This window comes from Geotrypetes seraphini, chromosome 2 (genome assembly GCF_902459505.1).
Source record: "Geotrypetes seraphini chromosome 2, aGeoSer1.1, whole genome shotgun sequence".
Taxonomy (NCBI): domain Eukaryota; kingdom Metazoa; phylum Chordata; class Amphibia; order Gymnophiona; family Dermophiidae; genus Geotrypetes; species Geotrypetes seraphini.
This window is the reverse complement of record NC_047085.1, coordinates 7,644,133-7,662,244: the sequence shown is the minus strand read 5'-3', so window position 1 is coordinate 7,662,244 and position 18,112 is coordinate 7,644,133. Positions and strand designations below refer to the sequence as shown.

Sequence of the window (18,112 nt, the reverse complement as noted above, 5' to 3'; positions counted from 1 at the left end):
TCCAGATGATTTATGGACCATTTTCTCTGAAGGAGAGACCATTGGCCTTGCAACAGATGCCAACCCCAGCCTGCCATCAATTGTGAGGATTATCAAAGAGGGGATTTGGAGAGCCAACATCCCTTGACAAGAAGTATACATGGAGCCACCAGCGCAAGATGTTCTTCACTTCTACTAACCATGGAAGCCACATTTGCAGGGAATGACACTGCAGGGACATTGGGAGAGAAGAGAATCCTATAGGGGATACATGTGCACCCATGTCCAGGAAACCACTTCCAGGGTGACTGCCATTGAGACCAGGACCTGAAGGTAATGGAAGGTAGTGGCATCTTGAATCACTAAGATATCTGCAATCTGCTTCCTGAGCTTCTCATTATATGGCTCGGGAAGACAGACGTGGACCTGCAGCATGTCGAAGCAGACTCCCAAATACTTCAAGCTTTGGGTCAGCTCTAGATGACTCTTCTTGACATTGACTATCTAGCCCAAATCCTGTAGGAGATTTACCACTTGCCATACAGCTAGCTCACCCTCCTACTTTGACAGGGTTCTGATCAGCCAAATGTTCAAGTATGAGTGTACCTGTAGTCCCATCCTGCAAACGTGAGCTGCAATCACCACCTTCACCTTGGTAGTTGGTGAGGCCCCACTTGGAGTATTGTGTTCAGTTTTGGAGACCATATCTGGCGAAGGACATAAAAAGACTTGAAATGGTCAAGAGGAAGGAGATGAAAATGGTAGGTTTGTGCCAGAAGACATATGAAGAGAGACTGGAAGCCATGAATATGTATACCCTAGAAGAAAGGAAGGACATGGGAGATACGATTCAGACATTCAAATACTTGAAAGGTATTAACGTAGAACAAAATCCATTCCAAAGAAAAGAAATTGGTAAAACCAGAGGGCATAATTTGAGGTTGAGGGGTGGTAGATTCAAGAGTAATGTTAGGAAATTCTTCTTTACGGAGAGGGTGGTTGATGCGTGGAATGCGCTCCCGAGGGAGGTGGTGGAGAAGGAAAACAGTGACAGATTTCAAACAAGCATGGGATGAACACAGAGGATCTCTAATCAGAAAATAATGGGTACACATTGAAGGAACTATGGCCAGTACTGGGCAGACTTGAACGGTCTGCGTCCCGTATAGTGGACATTCAGTTGAGGACAGGCTGGGGACGGCTTCGATGGCTGGGATGGTTAAGATGGGCTGGAGTGAGCTTTGATGGAGACTCAATAGATGGAACCTCAGCACACTACCTGGCATACTGGAAGGACCACTCGGGTCTTTATCTGCGATCATTTACTATGTTACTATGTTTGGTGATGGTGCGTGGGACCGTTGCCAACATGAAGGGTAAAGCCACAAACTGGAAATGCCTGTGCAGGACATGGAATCTCAAGTATTTCTTGTGGGTAGGGCAAATGGGAATATGAAGGTACATCTCTGTCAGATATAGAGTAGATAGGCAATCCCCTGGTGCCATCACTGCAATTACTAAGCAGACCGACTCCATGCGGAAGCGTGGTACTTTGAGGGCTGCATTTACAGACCTGAGGTCCAGAATTGGTCTTCAGTGCCTTTTTTGGGCACTATGAAGTATATGGAGTATCTGCCAGAGCCTGATTTTTCATCAGGGACTGGATCAATGGCATGAATATTTAGCAGCCTTTAACTGTTGCTCAGATCATGGTCTCCTTGTCCAGCTGTCCGGCTGGAGAATCCACAAACAGATTTGGGAGAGGGTGATAGAACTTAATCTTGTGACCCTTCCGAATAAGATATAGAATCCAATGGTCCAAAGAAATTTGCTCCCTCCAGAATGCCAAAATCCACCCGCCAATGTGCAGAAGCACAGCTGCTGCCTTGGCATCATTGTATCTTCTTAGAGCCAGGGCTGACAAAAGATCCCAAAGGTTGCTGGCATCTGGAGCTGCCAAATCTCTTTCTAGAACTCTAAGATCTCTGAACAGAAGCACCTGTGTAATACTGGCAGGAACATCTTGAGGAATGATAATTGCCTCTGCCTCCCCTAGCAGATTGGTGGGGTCTGTTGTCAGGCAAAGACTTAGGATGGCGATCCATTACACTGGTCATGAGGTCATTTAAGCCCTTACTAAATAGCACAGTATCTCTCAAACTGTGTACCACAACACAGTGGTGTGCCCTGAGAGATTCCATAATTTTACTTTATTTTTTAAAATTCCCTTCATAAGTATACACTAGAATAGATGACATGTACATCGCATACACAAGTCTGTCAATGTTATGAGCATCTGTATGCGCAAGGATACAACTGCCCAGGAAAGCATCATTCTTCAACATGATTGGTCCTTGAAAGTAATTTTAGCTTTATTTTTTATACAGTAGTTATCCTAACTGGAGCAACAAAATAATCAAGGCTTTGTTACTATTTGGATAGGCCTTATCTTTGCAAACTTGGATTTTCAGCTCTGACAGAAATTAAATCGAAAAAAAAAAAAAAAAAAGAATGACTGCAGATGGTGGATGATGAAATGCCACGTTTTCAGTTAATTTGCACTCAACAAGCACATCCATCGAATTGATTAGCAATTCTAATCTATCTACTTAGTTTCACCATTGTTACAATTACCCATATATAGCTTAAAGTACTTTAAATAAATAACTCTTAAATCTAATTTTTTGTTGGTTTTTGCAATTTTATAATTTCAATTATAACGTGCCACGAAAACCATTTTCTCCATTTAGTGTGCCGTGAAAAACCTTTGCTCCATTTAGTGTGCCAAAGCTAAAAAAAGTTTTGACACACACTGAAACAGCATCTTCCCTTTAAAAGGTAGTCTGATTAAGGTGGCCTTGGATGCTGAATCACCTGCCCATTGCCTGATCCAGAGCATCCTGTATGCCAACACCAGCTCATGACTCTGATGATGTCAAAGAGCATCTGTCAGATAATCTACCCCCTACATCCTCCTCTGTCACAGGACTTCACCATAACCTGGTGTGGCAGGCATGTGCCACAAATGAGGTTGCTTTTTCAGTTTTGATTCCCAAAGCTAGTGCTTCAGATTGCCTCCTAAGAACCTCATCCACCTTGCGTTCCTGCACATCCATTAATATCACGCCTCCCTCACTACAGAGTGAAGGTACAATTTGTCACTTGAGCCACCATGGAATCCACCTTCAGCTGATCAAACAGCTTCTGAAATTTCAGAGCTATACAGTAAAGCTTAGCCATAGTCTTGGCTATCCACACAGAGCCTTCTGAAGTGTCCTATTGCTCGGTGACTAGCAAGGTGAAACATAGAAACATAGAGTATGATGGCAGAAAAGGGCCGACGGCACAACAAGTCTGCCCACTCATGAACCCTCCCTCCTCGAGAATCCATCTTTTAAGCATTCCTCTGGAGCGACCCCACCAGACAGTCCCATCGTCCCTTGAAGTCGAGCGTGGTACTGGCCTCAACTACCTGACGTGGAAGATCATTCCATCGATCAATTACCCTTTCGGTGAAGAAGACATGATGTGCCAAGTGTGGTGAACTTAGGGGTGAATATGTGGAATAACTTATAAGTTTCAAGGCTTCACATCATTCCCTTCTTGGTTGGGCTGAGAACTTTTCACCATACCCTCGGTATTAAAGTTTGGATGCTATACCCTATATTGGAGGCCTACTATGATGCCTGATCACTCAAGTGAAGACCATATAGACAACACTAACAAGCTCTTGCTACATAAGAGGCTTGAGAATGTTAAGAATACTATGAACAGTTCAATCTGTTTGTTCTCTCAGGGTTTCCTCAGCAGGCATCATGCTTGTTGCAGATTTCTGAGTCTCACTGCTTCTTGTCAAGCAGAAACCGACATTTCAGCATACCCTGAAGCAAGCCACTGCATGATGGCTGAAACGTCAGTTTCTACCTGCCAAGATGCAGTGAGACCCAGAAACCTGCAACAAGTTCAATCTATGAATTTCCCCCAAATGGGAACTTCTTCACAAAGAAATGTATTTAAAAAATACTTGAAGGAGAATTTGAAATGTCCTGACTTTGTTTTGCCACCTGTCAATTGCATCCACCATCTCCCCCCTGGGAGAAGAAGAAATTTCCACTATGAACCCCAAAATGGGAGTGCATTGGAATTTGGTAGTATCCCAGGAGAGCTTATTTTATTTAAGTTAAAGTAGTTGTAGTTTCTGGTTGCTTGAGAATTACTCTAAAAATAATTGGCTCCCTTCCTACCTCACTCTCTTTCTATCATCCCCCACTCCCACTTGTAGATCCAGCATCTATTCCTCCCTTCCACTCCTCCCCCTCACTTATGGGTCCATCCATCCTCCTCCCCTCCCCTTCACTATGCTGGACCCTCCCCCATTCACACTTTTCATCCACCTTCTCTCTTCCCCTCCCCCCCCACTCCACATAGATCTGGCCTCCTGGAACCTCCTCATTTAGCTAAAGCAGCAACTGGTCAACAGAGATAGCGCTATAAACAGGCTGATTGTGGCTGATAGGGTCTTTCCTCTGTTGCATCAGAAGAGAAGCAGCAGAGTAAAGACTCTGCCAGGACTGGCTAGAGCTGTCTTTGCCAACCAGCTACCGCTGCTGCTTTGGGTGAGGGAGGGGTTGGCGAGTCAGGACCACTACCGCCACTCCTGCTTTGGGACTGGAGGGAGAGGGTTGGAAGGTCAGGACCGCTGTTGCTTTGGGGACTAGAGAGGACTTTTTTTTGCCAGTAAATTTTTTTGTCAGTTGGGCGAGAGCGCCAGTTGCTTGAGTACCGGTTAATAGGAATTCAACTGTATTTATATACCGCCTCACAATGGAAGTTGTCTAAGCAGTTTACATTCAGGTACTTAAACTTTTTCCCTATCTGTCCTGGTGGCCTCACAATCTAACATAACTGGGGCAATGGAGGATTACATGACTTGCCTAGGGTCACAAGGAGCAGCATGGGACTTGAACCTACAACCCAGGGTGCTGAGACTGTAACGCTAACCACTAGGCCACTCCTTCTTCAGAAAGACTACCCTAAATTTTTGCTTGGTCCACTTTGCAAGTTTTTTTTCTTTTTGTCCAAAATAAGGAACACATTGTGTGGTCATACTTTAGGCATAGAATTCTGATTTTATGGTTGAGGTGGTCTCTGTATTTCTTGATGCATCAAAGAAACTCAGTTAGGGCACAGGTAGATTTTGGCTTCACACCAGGGAAAGGAAGCTTTAGATGGAAGCTTACTTCTTCGATTTCTTTATAAATGTTTACTTCACTATCAGAGTAATATCTATATTTCTTTTAGGTTTTCCAGCTTTGTAAGGAGGTTGAAATGTTCTTAGGTGGCATTTCTGTTAAAGTGAGCACCATGCCTATACTATAATGCTATCTGGGTGCCCAGATACCATTATAGAATATTAGTTTGACCCAGAATTAGAACGTCATACATTTAGGTGCGTGCAATTATACCAGCCACAGATATGATGTAACTGACCTTGCCTAAATGCAGGAAAGATGTGCATACAATATTCAATAAGTTATACATGTAATGGAAGGCATGCCCTTGTCTCACCCATGCTCCACCCATGTATATACCTACTTAGATGTTTGCAAGCTGCAATACAGAATTCTATACTACAACGATTTTCAAACCTGTCCTGGGGGAACACCAGTGATATAGTAACATAGTAGATGATGGCAGATAAAGACTCGAATGGTCCATCCAGTCTGATTCAATTTAAATTTTTTCTTCTTAGCTATTTCTGGGCAAGAATCCAAAGCTCTACCCGGTACTGTGCTTGGGTTCCTACTGCCGAAATCTCCGTTAACACCTACTCCAGCCCATCTATACCCTCCCAGCCATTGAAGCCCTCCCCAGCCCATCTTCCACCAAATGGCCATATACCGACACAGACCATGCAAGTCTGCCCAGTACTGGCCTTAGTTCAATTTTTAATATTGAATCAGGATACCTACAATGAATATGCATGAGACAATTTATACACACTGCCTCCTTGGTATGCAAATCTCTCTCATGCACTGAATACCTCTACGTAGATGAGATAAGGAGGCAAAGCAGTATATACTAATGCTCGAAGTATGAGAAACAAGATTCTGGATCTAGAAGCTGTGATCGAAAAAGATGAGTTGGATATAGTGGTGATCACGGAGAACCATGGCTAGGATGTAGTTATACCAGGCTATAATCTGCTCAAGAAAGATAGGGTAGGAAGAAAAGGAGGGAGGAGTAACGTTATATATTAAAGATTGTATTAAAGCCACACAATTGCAGGATCTGCAGGGCAAGGAAGTAGCACTGTGGATCAATTTGGAAAGAGGGAATGGTGAATATATTTACATTGGTGTGATATACAGGTCTCCATCACAGCCAGAAGAAGTGGACAGAGATTTAATAGTAGACATTCAGAATATATATTAAAAAGGAGAAGTTTTACTAATAGGTGATTTTAACATGCTGGATATTGATTGGGGTATCCCTATTGAGGGGACTTCTAGAAGTAGGGAGATTCTGGATTCTCTACAAGGAGAACTGTTCCAGCAGTTGGTAATGGAACACATGAAGGTTGGGGGTCATACTGGACTTAGTGCTTACAAATGGGGAAAGTGGTTCTGATGTTACAGTGGGTGATCATCTGGCATCCAATGATCACTGCATGGTATGGTTTAATATTAAGACGGGTATAGAGAGGGCTCATTCAAAAGTAACGGTTCTAGACTTTAAAAAACTACCTTTGTTCAGATGGGGAAATTGTTGTCTGAATGGGAATGTCTGGAAGGAGTAGAAATGAAGTGGGCAAAACTGAAAGGGCGACATCTTTTTCTGAGGCATGTAAATAAAAGTAAGAGGAAAAGAAAGCTGCTTTGGTTCTCAAAAGTATGAGGTTAGCTTTCATAAACTACAAAAGATCACAGAAAGAAGAAGACAGGCAAAAATATCTGGAAAAGTTAAGAGAGGCTGGTCGAGTAGTGAGGAAAGCAAAGATACAAATGGAAGAAAAAATAGCTGACATGGTAAAACGGGCAGACAAGACACTTTTTAGATATATCAGTGATAGGAAGAAATGCAAAAGTGGCATTGTGAGACTCAAAAGTAAAGGGGAGGCATATGTAGAAGCTGAAAAAGAAAAGGCTGAATTGCTTAACAAATATTTCAAGACAAAGTTAGACAAGTTCCTACTGAACCAGAACATAAGCAGGTACGGCTAGACTCAGTTAGGGTACTGGTCTTTGACCTAAGGGCCGCCGCAGGAGTGGACTGCTGGGTACGATGGACCACTGGTCTGACCTAGCAGCGGCAATTCTTATGTGTTCATGTCTGAAGATCAGGGAGTGGCACCACTGAAGACAAATGCGAATAGGGATGGTGGAGTGGTAGACCTTGATCGATTTTCAGAGGGATGTGTTTGTGAGGAGCTAGCTAAATTAAAGGTAGACAGAGTGATGGGTCAGATGGTGTACATCCGAGGGTGCTGAAGGAACTTAAGGAAGTTCTGCTAGTTCCGCTGACTGACCTTTTCAATGCTTCTCTAGAGTGGAGAAGGGCGGATAAGGTCTCTCTCCACAAAAATGGTAAGGTCGGTAAGTCTGACTTATATGGTAAGTAAATAGGGCACTGCTGGGCACGATGGACCACTGGTCTGACCCAGGAGTGGCAATTCTTATGTTCTTATGTAATGGAAATGCTTTTAAAACAGAGAATGGTGAAGTTTCTGGAATCCTATGGATTACAGGTCTGGAGACAACATGGATTCACTAGAGCTAGGTCTTGTAAGAAAAATCTGATCAATTTATTTGACTAGGTGATCAGAGAATTGGATAGAGGGAGTGCGCTATATGTGGTTAAGTGAAAGACGACAGAGGGTAGTGGACCGTGGAGATCACTCTGAGGAAAGGGATGTTGGTGTGCCTCAAGGTTCTGCTCTTTTTAACATTTTTATAAGCGATATTGCTGAAGGGCTGTCAAGTAAGATTTGCCTCTTTGCGGATGATACCAAAATCTGCAATAGATTAGACACCCTGGATGGTATGAATAACATGAAGAAAGTCCTAGCGAACCTTGAAGAATGGTCTGAAATTTGTCAGCTAAAATTTAATGCTAAGAAATGCAAGGTCATGCATTTGGGTTGCAAAAACCCGAAGGAGCGGTACAGTTTAGGAGGTGAAGAATTTATGTGAATGACAGAACAGCGGGGACTTGGGTGTGATTCTATGTGATGATCTTAAGGTGGCCAAACAGGTTAAAAAGGTGATAATGAAATCTAGAAGGATGCTAGGGTGCACAGGAAGAGGTATGGCCAGTAGGAAAAAGGAAGAATTGATGCTCTTGTATAAGAGTCTGGTGAGACCTCATTTAGAATATTGTGTACAATTCTGGAGGCTGCACCTTCATAAAGATATAAAAAGGATAGAGTTGGTCCAGAGGAAGGCTACTAAAATGGTATGTGGTCTTCATCACAAGGTGTATGGGGACAGACTTAAAGATCTCAATCTGTATACTTTGGAGGAAAGGCTGGAGAGGGGAGATAGGTATTTAAACGTCTCTATTATAAGTGATGCAAATGCGCATGAGTCTAGTCTCTTTCATTTGAAAGGAAGCTCTGGAATGAGAGAGTATAGGATGAAGTTAAGAGGTGACAGGCTCAGGAGTACTCTAAGGAAATATATTTTTACAGAAAGGGTGGTAAATGCATGGAATAGTCTTCTGGAAGAAGTGGTGGAGACAGAGACTATGTCTGAATTCAAGAAGGCGTGGGATAGGTACATGGGATCTCTTAGAGAGAGCAGAAGAGATAATGGTTACTGTGGAAGGGCAGACTGGATGGGCCATTTGTCCTTTATCTACTATCATGTGTCTATGTTCATTGTGGATATCCTGAAATCCTAACTGGCTGGTATTCCTCCAGGACAGGTTTGAGAATCCTTGTTGTAGTGCTTAGGGCACTTAAATGTGTAAGTGCATCTTTTTTTGTGTATTTACAAGGCACATACCCTTTAGTGTCTTCATACAGAATTGCCTTTTTATTTATGTGAATCCTTAGAATTCAATAAAGTAATAACCTAGAATTTTCCTATACTGTACATCATCTCTATTGACATCTGTATGATTCTTCTCAAGGTGGTGAATGGGGCCCTCCCTACCTTGTGGGCTACTCTATGGACCGTCCTGAATGGTTTTCCCTTTTTAATACTAGTAGTAGTTTTACTTTTTATGAAAGTTAGTCTGGGAAGCTTTTCTTTGTCAAAAACACTTGATAATCATACACAAATTTTTAAAAAATTGTAAAAATACTTCTTGTGAAAGACCATATCCTTTTTATTCTTACTGCTGCAGCATAGACTGCTGTCTGTTATCTCCTTTTTTCACTTTTAGTTTCTCCTTATTTGAGTTACCAATGTTTATTTGTTGAAAGGTTATTTAAGTTACCAATAAACATTCAACAACAATAAAATTATTTCCACATATAAAAGGATACAAGATGCAAAGTACAGTTTCTCACTAGATAAAAAGTCAATGAAAGCAGGTTTTAATAGCTGGATCATTCAAAAAGGCAACGCAAGCGCAATAGCCTTTGGTGGCTACTTCAACTACCACAAAACCTGGTGGTTAAAACATGAAAGAGACCTAAGTGCATAGTGGGGTTTAAAAAATGTTTGGATGATTTCCTAAAAGAGAAGTCCATAGGCCATTATTGAGATGGATTGGGGAAATCAACTTCTTATTCCTATGATAAGCAGCATAAAATCTGTTTTACTACTTGGGATCTAGCTAGGTGCTTGGGACCTGTGTTGACAGCTGATGGAAACAGTTGTCTCAGCCTGATGGATCTTCCCAGTATGGCAATTCTTATGTTCTTACTGTATGATCACCTACTTAGGATGACAGAAAGAAAGATGGCAAAACCTGGCTTGGATAAGAAGTGGTCAAGTGTTTGTGGGCTGAAGCTAAGATATATCCTTAGCTGTGTAAAATTGAATAACCAACCAAATTCAATGGACCAACTGGTCTTTAGATGTCATCCCTCAGAGATCGTCAGTCATCTAGGCCAACACCAACTAAAAGGGAAAGACCTTTACGTGAGGTTTCTCTGCTAATGAACTAAATGAGACTGATATTCTTCCATCAACATTGTTAAAGGTTCTAGGAATAATGTTAGATTTTACTCTTACAATGAAACATCACATTTCTAGGGTCATTCAGAAAGTTATTTTAAAGTTTTATGACAGATTAGACCTAGATTGTCTAAGGATCCCCTCATTGTACATTTGTTGAAACCTGGCTATAAGACTTTGAAACCTGGTTATAAGACTTTGAATTAAAATAAAATTAAATCAGTGAAAGGTCCTGGGGTATAGGCAGTTATGAAATGATAAATTGATTGTTCTAACATTTGTACTTGGGACTTCTAATAAAGAAACAAATTTAACTGCAGCTCCTGCAGAATATGACAGCCAGATTAATATTTGGGTGTTGTACAAGGGAAAGAGCAACTCCTCTGCTCTTTCAGTTACACAGGTTGTTGATTCAGGTCTGCATCATTTTTTAAAAATTACGAGTTTTATTTTGTTTAAAAATTCTCTGCACACTGGAGTCCCTCCATATATGATGCAGATGACTGTGATGTAGAAATTGGATTAAGTTGGCTTTTCCCTCCGTTACCCAGTATAGATACATAAGTACATAAGCACTGCCTTATTGGGACAGACTAGATGTCCATCAAGCGCAGTATCCTGATTCTAATACGAGTGGGGATAATCCAGGCTACAAGATCCCAAAAAAGTAAAATAGATTTTATGCTACCTATGCCCACATCTTTTCTAAACCTTGTTAAACTAACAGCTTTTAACAATCATCAAAACACCCCCACACACACACTTCTGTTTTGACTCATCTCACTTCTAATTTCTCTACTCTTACTATTTCTTGCCCACTTTGCTATTTTGAATCTAAGGCTTCTTCTCTTCATTCCACTTTGCATTGACTAGTCTGCCACTGTCCCTATCCAGTAGAAAATGACACAGAAACAAATCTGCCCCTGTCCCCGCAGGATCTCAATATCTCTGTCCCATTCCATTGCTGCAAGCTCTACTTTAACCGAATAAACTTCAAACACTTATGATTTTAAAGTGTTTGAGGCTTGTGCAGATGAAGACAGAGCTTGAAAGAATGGGGTGGGGACAGAATGAGGATAGGGAGATCCCGTGTCATTCTCAATGTTGCAAAGGTTGAAACTTTAAATAGGCATGAATGTTGTTTAAAAATGATTCTGAAGATCATTTTCTCTCTCAACTATCAAAACATGTTGAATCTTCTTATGTTTTACATCCCAGGAAATCTGGCTTTCAACCTGAACACTGCAGAGAGACAGTGCTTGCCTCCCTTATTAATGACTTTCATTCCGCTTTTGAAACTGGTAGAGTAGCTTTGATTATCTCGTTCAACCTTTCTGCTACCATGGCTTTCTGTTTACTAGGCTTCAAGACGATGACATTAGCAGTTCAATGCTCCACTAGTTTCATTCTTTTCTATTTCCTTAGTGTCTTCATCTTCTACCTTGCCATCTGTTCCCTTAATGTGCAGCGTGCCCTAAATTTTTGTTCAATATTTTTCTCAGCTCTCATATACTTCTACATCAATGGTATTTCACTTGTTTCTTACCAAAATCCAGATTGCCCTGACCTCTTATCGGGACTCAATTTCTGATTGGTTAATTAGTCATCATCTTATCCTTAATCCTGAGGTCCACTGCTTCTTGGATTACAGGTAGGCCATTGCATATACTGTATATATCTGTCCCCACTAATTCACAATAAGCCTATCACTCTTGCGGATTCATTTCATTATTTAGGCATTCATCTTGATTACCAACTTAAATTTGATAGCCAGGTTTCTTCTGTTGTCAAAACCTTTCATTCAGTGTACAGTTATTTGTATGAAACCACATGCATGATCATCTTGCATGCATTGGCTACATCTTGATTGAACTACTGTAATGTTATTTATGCTGGTCTTGGTTCTGCCCTTCTAAAGAGATTAAAGTCTGTCCAGAATACTTCAATTAGACTGCTAGCACATAAAGGCTATTTTGACCATATTATTCCTTTTACCATTACAACTGGTCACCTATTCCCATTAAAGTTTTCCATAAACCTCTTAGTCTTGCTCCTAAAGTACTGCTGAAAATAATTATTAAGAAGGATTCAGGGGGCAATACTCTAATGTGTGTGAGACAATCCTTGCATGAAGTAAAGGAGAAAGACACTGACATAGATAAATAGAAGATGAAGCTGAAAGATAGAGAAATGCTCTAAAGGTTACAATAAAAGAAAATAGTTTGCTTGGCTTAATATTACTTGCACGCAGTTACTTAACATTTTAATTGTTTGTCCCAGCTGCTATATCTTATAGATTGGATAAAGCACAGTTACTTACCGTAACAGGTGTTATCCAGGGACAGCAGGCAGATATTCTCTACATGTGGGTGACGTCATCCATGGAGCCCCGTCGTGGACAGCTTTTCAAGCAAACTTGATTGAAGATCTTAAAGTTTGCTAGTGCTGTACTGCGCATAGTGTGCCTTCCCGCTCAGCTAGAGAGCGCGTCTCCTCAACATGGTCCTTAGTTCAGATAGCTAGGAAAGAAGCCAATCTGGGGAGGTGGGAAGGTTGTGAGAATATCTGCCTGCTGTCCCTGGATAACACCTGTTACGGTAAGTAACTGTGCTTTATCCCAAGACAAGCAGGCAGCATATTCTCTACATGTGGGTGACCTCCAAGCTAACCAGGATGGGACGGTGGGAGAGTTGGCAATTTAGGAGAACAGATTACGTAAAACCGACTGGCCGAACTGTATCCAGACAGTAGTGAGAGTTGAATGTATGAACCGAGGACCAAGTGGCGGCCTTGCAAATCTCCTCAATAGGCGTGGACCTGAGGAAAGCGACAAGACGCCGCCATCGCTCGGACTTTATGCTTCGTGACCCGACCCTGCAGCGGGAGACCAGCCTGAGCGTAGCAGAAGGAAATACAAGCAGCCAACCAGTTGGACAAGGTACGCTTGGAAACAGGGCGCCCCAACCAATTAGGATCAAAAGATATGAAGAGTTGAGGAGCCGTCCAATGAGACTGGGTGCTTTGGAGGTAAAAAGCCAACGCCTTCATACAGTCAAGAATGCGAAGCGCCACCTCTCCAGGATGAGAATGGGGCTTAGGGAAAAACACTGGAAGAACAATGGACTGGTTGAAGTGGAAATCCGAAACCACCTTAGGCAAGAACTTAGGATGAGTATGAAGGACCACCTTGTCATGATGAAAAACAGTAAACGGCGGGTCTGCAACCATGGGGAAGAAGCGAGCCTGAACGGGAGGACTCAATACTGCAGGTGAAGGTCTCCCACCTGAAAGTGAAGGAACCCGTGAGAGGCCGGGTGAATCGGGATGTGAGTGTAGGCCTCTTTCAGGTCCAGGGAGCACAACCAGTCCCCTTCGTCCATCAGGGGATACAACGTGGGAAGAGAAAGCATACAAAACTTCTCCTTGACCAGGAACTTGTTCAGCACCCGGAGGTCCAGGATAGGGCGCAGGTCCCTGGACTTCTTGGGGACTAGAAAGTACCGGAAGTAGAATCCGGTGCCCTGCTGACACAAAAGAACCTCCTCCACCGCCCGGAGGCGAAGGAGGGCATGAGCCTCCTGGAGAAGAATGGGGAGTTGCAACTTGTTGGAATGACACTCTCTTGGGGGCAGGTCTGGAGGCGGCGTCCGGAAATGAAGGGAATACCCCTCTCTGATGACGGAGAGGACCCAGTTGTCCGAAGTAATCGGTTCCCAGCGGCGACAAAAGGCACTGAGGCGGCCCCTGATAGGCAGAGGAGAAGGCTCAAGGATGGAGTGGGCCGGACAACTCCGACAGTTATAGTCAAAAGGACGGCACAGGCTTAGCCGCTGCAGGGGTTTGAGGCTTTTGAGGGGCCCTTTGCTGCTGCTGACGCCGAGGTGGCAGCCTGGAAAAAGCCGGCGTGGACTTCTGAGGGTAGCACCGGGGAGGCAACTTGTATGACTTAGGAGGAGCAGACTTCGCCTTGGGTCTGACCAAGGAGGCGAAGGAGCGTTCATGCTCGGAGAGATGTTTGGTGGCCGCCTCGATGGAGTCTTCAAAGAGCTTGTTGCCCAAGCACAGGAGATTCACCAGACGGTCCTGTAGATTCGGGTCCATGTCAACTATGTGGAGCCAAGCTAGGCGGCGCATGGCTACCGCAAAGGCGGAGACCCTCGAGGAGAGTTCAAATGCATCATAGGTTGCTTGAAACATATAAAGGCGAATCTGCAACAGCGTATCCAGCAGCCGGTGAAATTCGGTCCGGTGATGGAGAGCCAAATCATCCTGAAAAAAGGGCATGGATTTGATGCAATGTTTGAGATAGGATGTAAAAGTAAAATTGTAATTCAGAACCCTGTTCGCCATCATCGAATTTTGGTACAGGCGCCTGTCAAATTTGTCCATAGTCCGGCCTTCCCGGCCCGGCGGGACAGCCGCGTAGACCTTGGAAGGATTAGACTTCTTTAAAGAAGACTCCACCACCAAGGACTGGTGGGACCGTCCGGTACCTGGATTCAATCTTGGACGGAATGGCTGGAATGGCGTAAGGTGTCTCCAAATTCTGGAAGAAAGTCTGCTGCACGACCGGATTCAGGGGGAGGCGAAAGGATTCCTTCAGTCGATAAGGAAGCTCCATCTCCTCCAAATATTCCCGGGTATACCTGGATTCTGACTGGAGGTCCAGTTGCAGCTCCTTGCCCATGTCCAGCACGAAGCTGATGAAGGAGGAAGGCTTGCCCGCAGAATGCCCTTCAAGGAGCGAAGTCGAGCGGGACTTCGGGGCAGCAGAGAACGAGGGGGAAGCTTCCCTCGAGTACTGCAGCGGCAAGTCAGTGTCCACAGCATAGACGTCGATGAGGCCCCGCTGAGAGAACGAGAGGGAGTTGACGACAGCCTGTACTTAGAGAGCCTGGAAGGCGAGGACCCGGGGTCCGAGGGACGGAGACCTGGGAAGCCCGCCCCGGTGAGCCCCGGGAAGAAGAGACCTTCCGACGCGGCAGGGAGGTTGGAGTCTTCGACCTCGAAGCCCCTTGGCTCGGAGACCGAGACGGCATGGGAGATCGGTGAAGATGAGGGTCAGACAGTACGAGGTCCAACGGTTTGATGGATCCCGTAATGCGAGGACCTGACGACCTACCCCGACTCGGAGAAGAATCCCTGGGCCGTTTGGCCGACCGCTGCCTCAAGGAAGAAGGACGTTTAGATCAGTGCTTCGAACGAGGTTGGGCGGCGGGGGAAGTCTGCTTCGATGGAGTAGGCGAGGAGTCACTCGAGGACAAGCGGCAGGACCGACGTACGCTGCCTCGAGAGCCCTCGGCACGACGCTCAGGCTGGTCAACAATGAGCGAGGTCGAGGTCGGGGCAAGCTAAGCCAAAGCAGAGGAGATCTGCAAGGTTAAGATAGCCTTAAGCATATCCTCAAACATCGGCACTGAGATCAAAGGGCTCTTGGTAACCAGAGGACACTCGCTGAAAATCAGGGGAGGGAAATTTCAAGGTGATACTAGGAAGTACTTCTTAACCGAAAGGGTGGTCGATCATTGGAATGAGCTGCCTCAGCAGGTGATTGAGGCCAACAGCGTGTCAGATTTTAAGAGAAAATGGGATATTCAAGTGGGATCTATAGGGGAGTAAAAGTCAGGGAGTGGGTCATTGGTATGGGCAGACTCGATGGGCTATGGCCCTTTTCTGCCGTCAATTTCTATGTTTCTAAAGGATTTGGACTAACGGGTGCAGCAGTGCGCTCCGATGGCGACCTTGATTCAGAGTATTCCTGTAATGTGGAGGCACGCTTAGGAGGAGGTATCGCAGAGGCCGGCAGGACTACACTCACTGCCTGGGTGGCCAGAGATTCCGAGGACGGCTTCTTCGGTAGCTAAGTTGAACCTGAAGGAGGAAGAGGAGACTTACCCGAGGCCGAGGTCTTCAAAGCCAGAGCAGCCGAGGCCTTCGAAGTCGAGGGAGACATGCTCGGGACCGAGGTCTTCGAGGTTGACGTCGAGGCCGACGTCAAGACTGAGGCCGAGGTCGAGACCGGGGTAAATGCTTTATCCATGGTGAACAGTTCTAAAATCTTGGTAAGTTGTCAACGAAGAGCCCGAGGTTGGAGTGGCACAACGAGGGCAAGAGTCTGTAGGGTGATCAACACCTAGACAAAGTATACACCAATGGTGCGGATCTGTGATCGAGATCACCCAACCGCACTACGTGCACTTCTTGAAATCGGTAAGAGGCCGGGACATAAGGCAGGAAAAAAGGGCCGCGACCACACGAGGCCGGGCAGCCAAGGAAAAAAACGGAATCCCCCGGTCGCGATCGATGTAATGAAGTTGTTTTTTTTTTTGGTAAAACAGAAAAGACGCGGGGCACAGCGACTTCCGATGAAAACAATAAAAGAAGCCGCGGTGCAAGAAAGGCATTTAGATTCGCAGAGAAGAGAGACAGGGCTTTCTGGCTCCACAGAAAATTAAGAACTGAGGACCACGTTGAGGAGCCACGCCCTCTAGCTGAGCGGGAAGGCACAAGCATGCGCGGTGCAACACTAGCAAACTTTACGATCTTCAATCAAGTTTGCTTGAAAAGCTGTCCGCGACGGGGCTCCGTGGATGACGTCACCCACATGTAGAGAATATGCTGCCTGCTTGTCCTGGGATAATGGAAGGTCCCAGTGACAGAACTAAACTAAACTAAACTAAACCTTGGGTTTATATACCGCACCATCTCCACGAATGCGGAGCTGACCCGTCTTAAGTGCTAGAACAGGGAAAATGTCACTTGACCTTAACATTACATGCTGTGATAATATGTCCAATGTATAAAAATAGATAATGATTTCAGATAGCCTAGATTTAATCCCCTAAATTGCTGATAGGAGCGAAACTAATTTCAAATGATTACCATATTTTTCGCTCTATAAGATGCACCCACCTGCAGAGGAGGAAATAACAAGAAAAAAAAATTTGGTTCAGAATTTTTTTTCTTGGTTTTTCCTCCTCTACATGTAGGTGCGTCTGGTGGTCTGGTGCTGGGTAGCCCACAGCTTGAAGAAGCAGCCTCCCCGCTACTTTTTTTTAACAGGCAGTGGTCCAGCTCAGTCTCCTGCTGGACGGCTGCCTTTCCATTGCAAAGCGGCGAATGCAAGAGCGCGACCTTTGCACTTCCTGCCTGGTCCCACGCCACTCTGTGATGTGAGAACTGACTGCAGCCAATCAGAGTGGCGAGGGGGGGGGGGGGGAAGGGGATTCGCTCCATAAGACGCACCCACTTTTCCACCCCATTTTTGGGGGTGGAAAAAGTACGTCTTATGGAGCAAAAAATACAGTAACCAAAACCATTATAGATTTGCTGATGTTAGAGAAAATTACCAATGAAGTAAAAATCGACAAGAAATCATATAAACCAATGAACCAATATGGGCCTAGTGGCAAAATTCAGTCATCTGCAATTTATGACTGAATGCTAATGAAGTAATTGTGTTTTGATTGGAAATGTATTAACTTATGTAAAAGCCTTCATGTTAAACTTCAGTTTTTTCCCAGCTGCTATTCCTTGACCTCACTCAGAGATAGAAGAAAATGTCTGAGCAGGTAATCTGTAAATACAGGTATTGAGAACAAGGACTCCCCATCACATCTTTCATCACTAATTGCACACTATACCCATTGGTTTTTCATACTTGCTTTAGGTAATTCTACTTGGAAGAGTGCTTTCATTTGCTTTGGTTCCTTCTTTGAGTAACGCTTTCCCTGTTCAATTAAGTTCAGAGCTGTCTTAACCCCTTTTGCTTTGAAAATTCAAGTCCAGGCTAGAACACTAAATTAGTTAGGTCAGCACTCTTTCCTTTTTTTTTTTTGTTCTCTCTTCTTTCATTGCTTTATTCTTTCCTATACTTGCTGATGATTTATTGTAGTTCCTTTCCTACTTGATTTCACAATTTCTCCAAGTTGTTTTAAATGTACTACTTAGCAGCTTCATTGAATGCCCCTTGGTTCTTGTATTTTTGGAAAGAATAAACAAGCAAT

The 18,112-nt window shown here is 44.1% G+C and overlaps 1 protein-coding gene across 5 annotated transcripts in view; it reads right to left on the bottom strand.

Annotated features, from left to right (window-relative positions):
• PUF60 (poly(U) binding splicing factor 60) overlaps positions 1-18,112 on the bottom strand; it is a 257,544-nt gene that overhangs the window by 100,827 nt on the left and 138,605 nt on the right. The window contains exon 1 of one of the 5 annotated variants that reach the window (XM_033933262.1): positions 586-612. The exons of the other annotated variants lie outside the window; for them this stretch is intronic. Within the exon in view, the coding sequence (XP_033789153.1) occupies positions 586-597 (12 nt within the window). The 5' untranslated portion in view covers positions 598-612. Of the gene's footprint in view, positions 1-585; positions 613-18,112 lie in introns of those variants that run through there. 5 annotated transcript variants of the gene reach the window in all.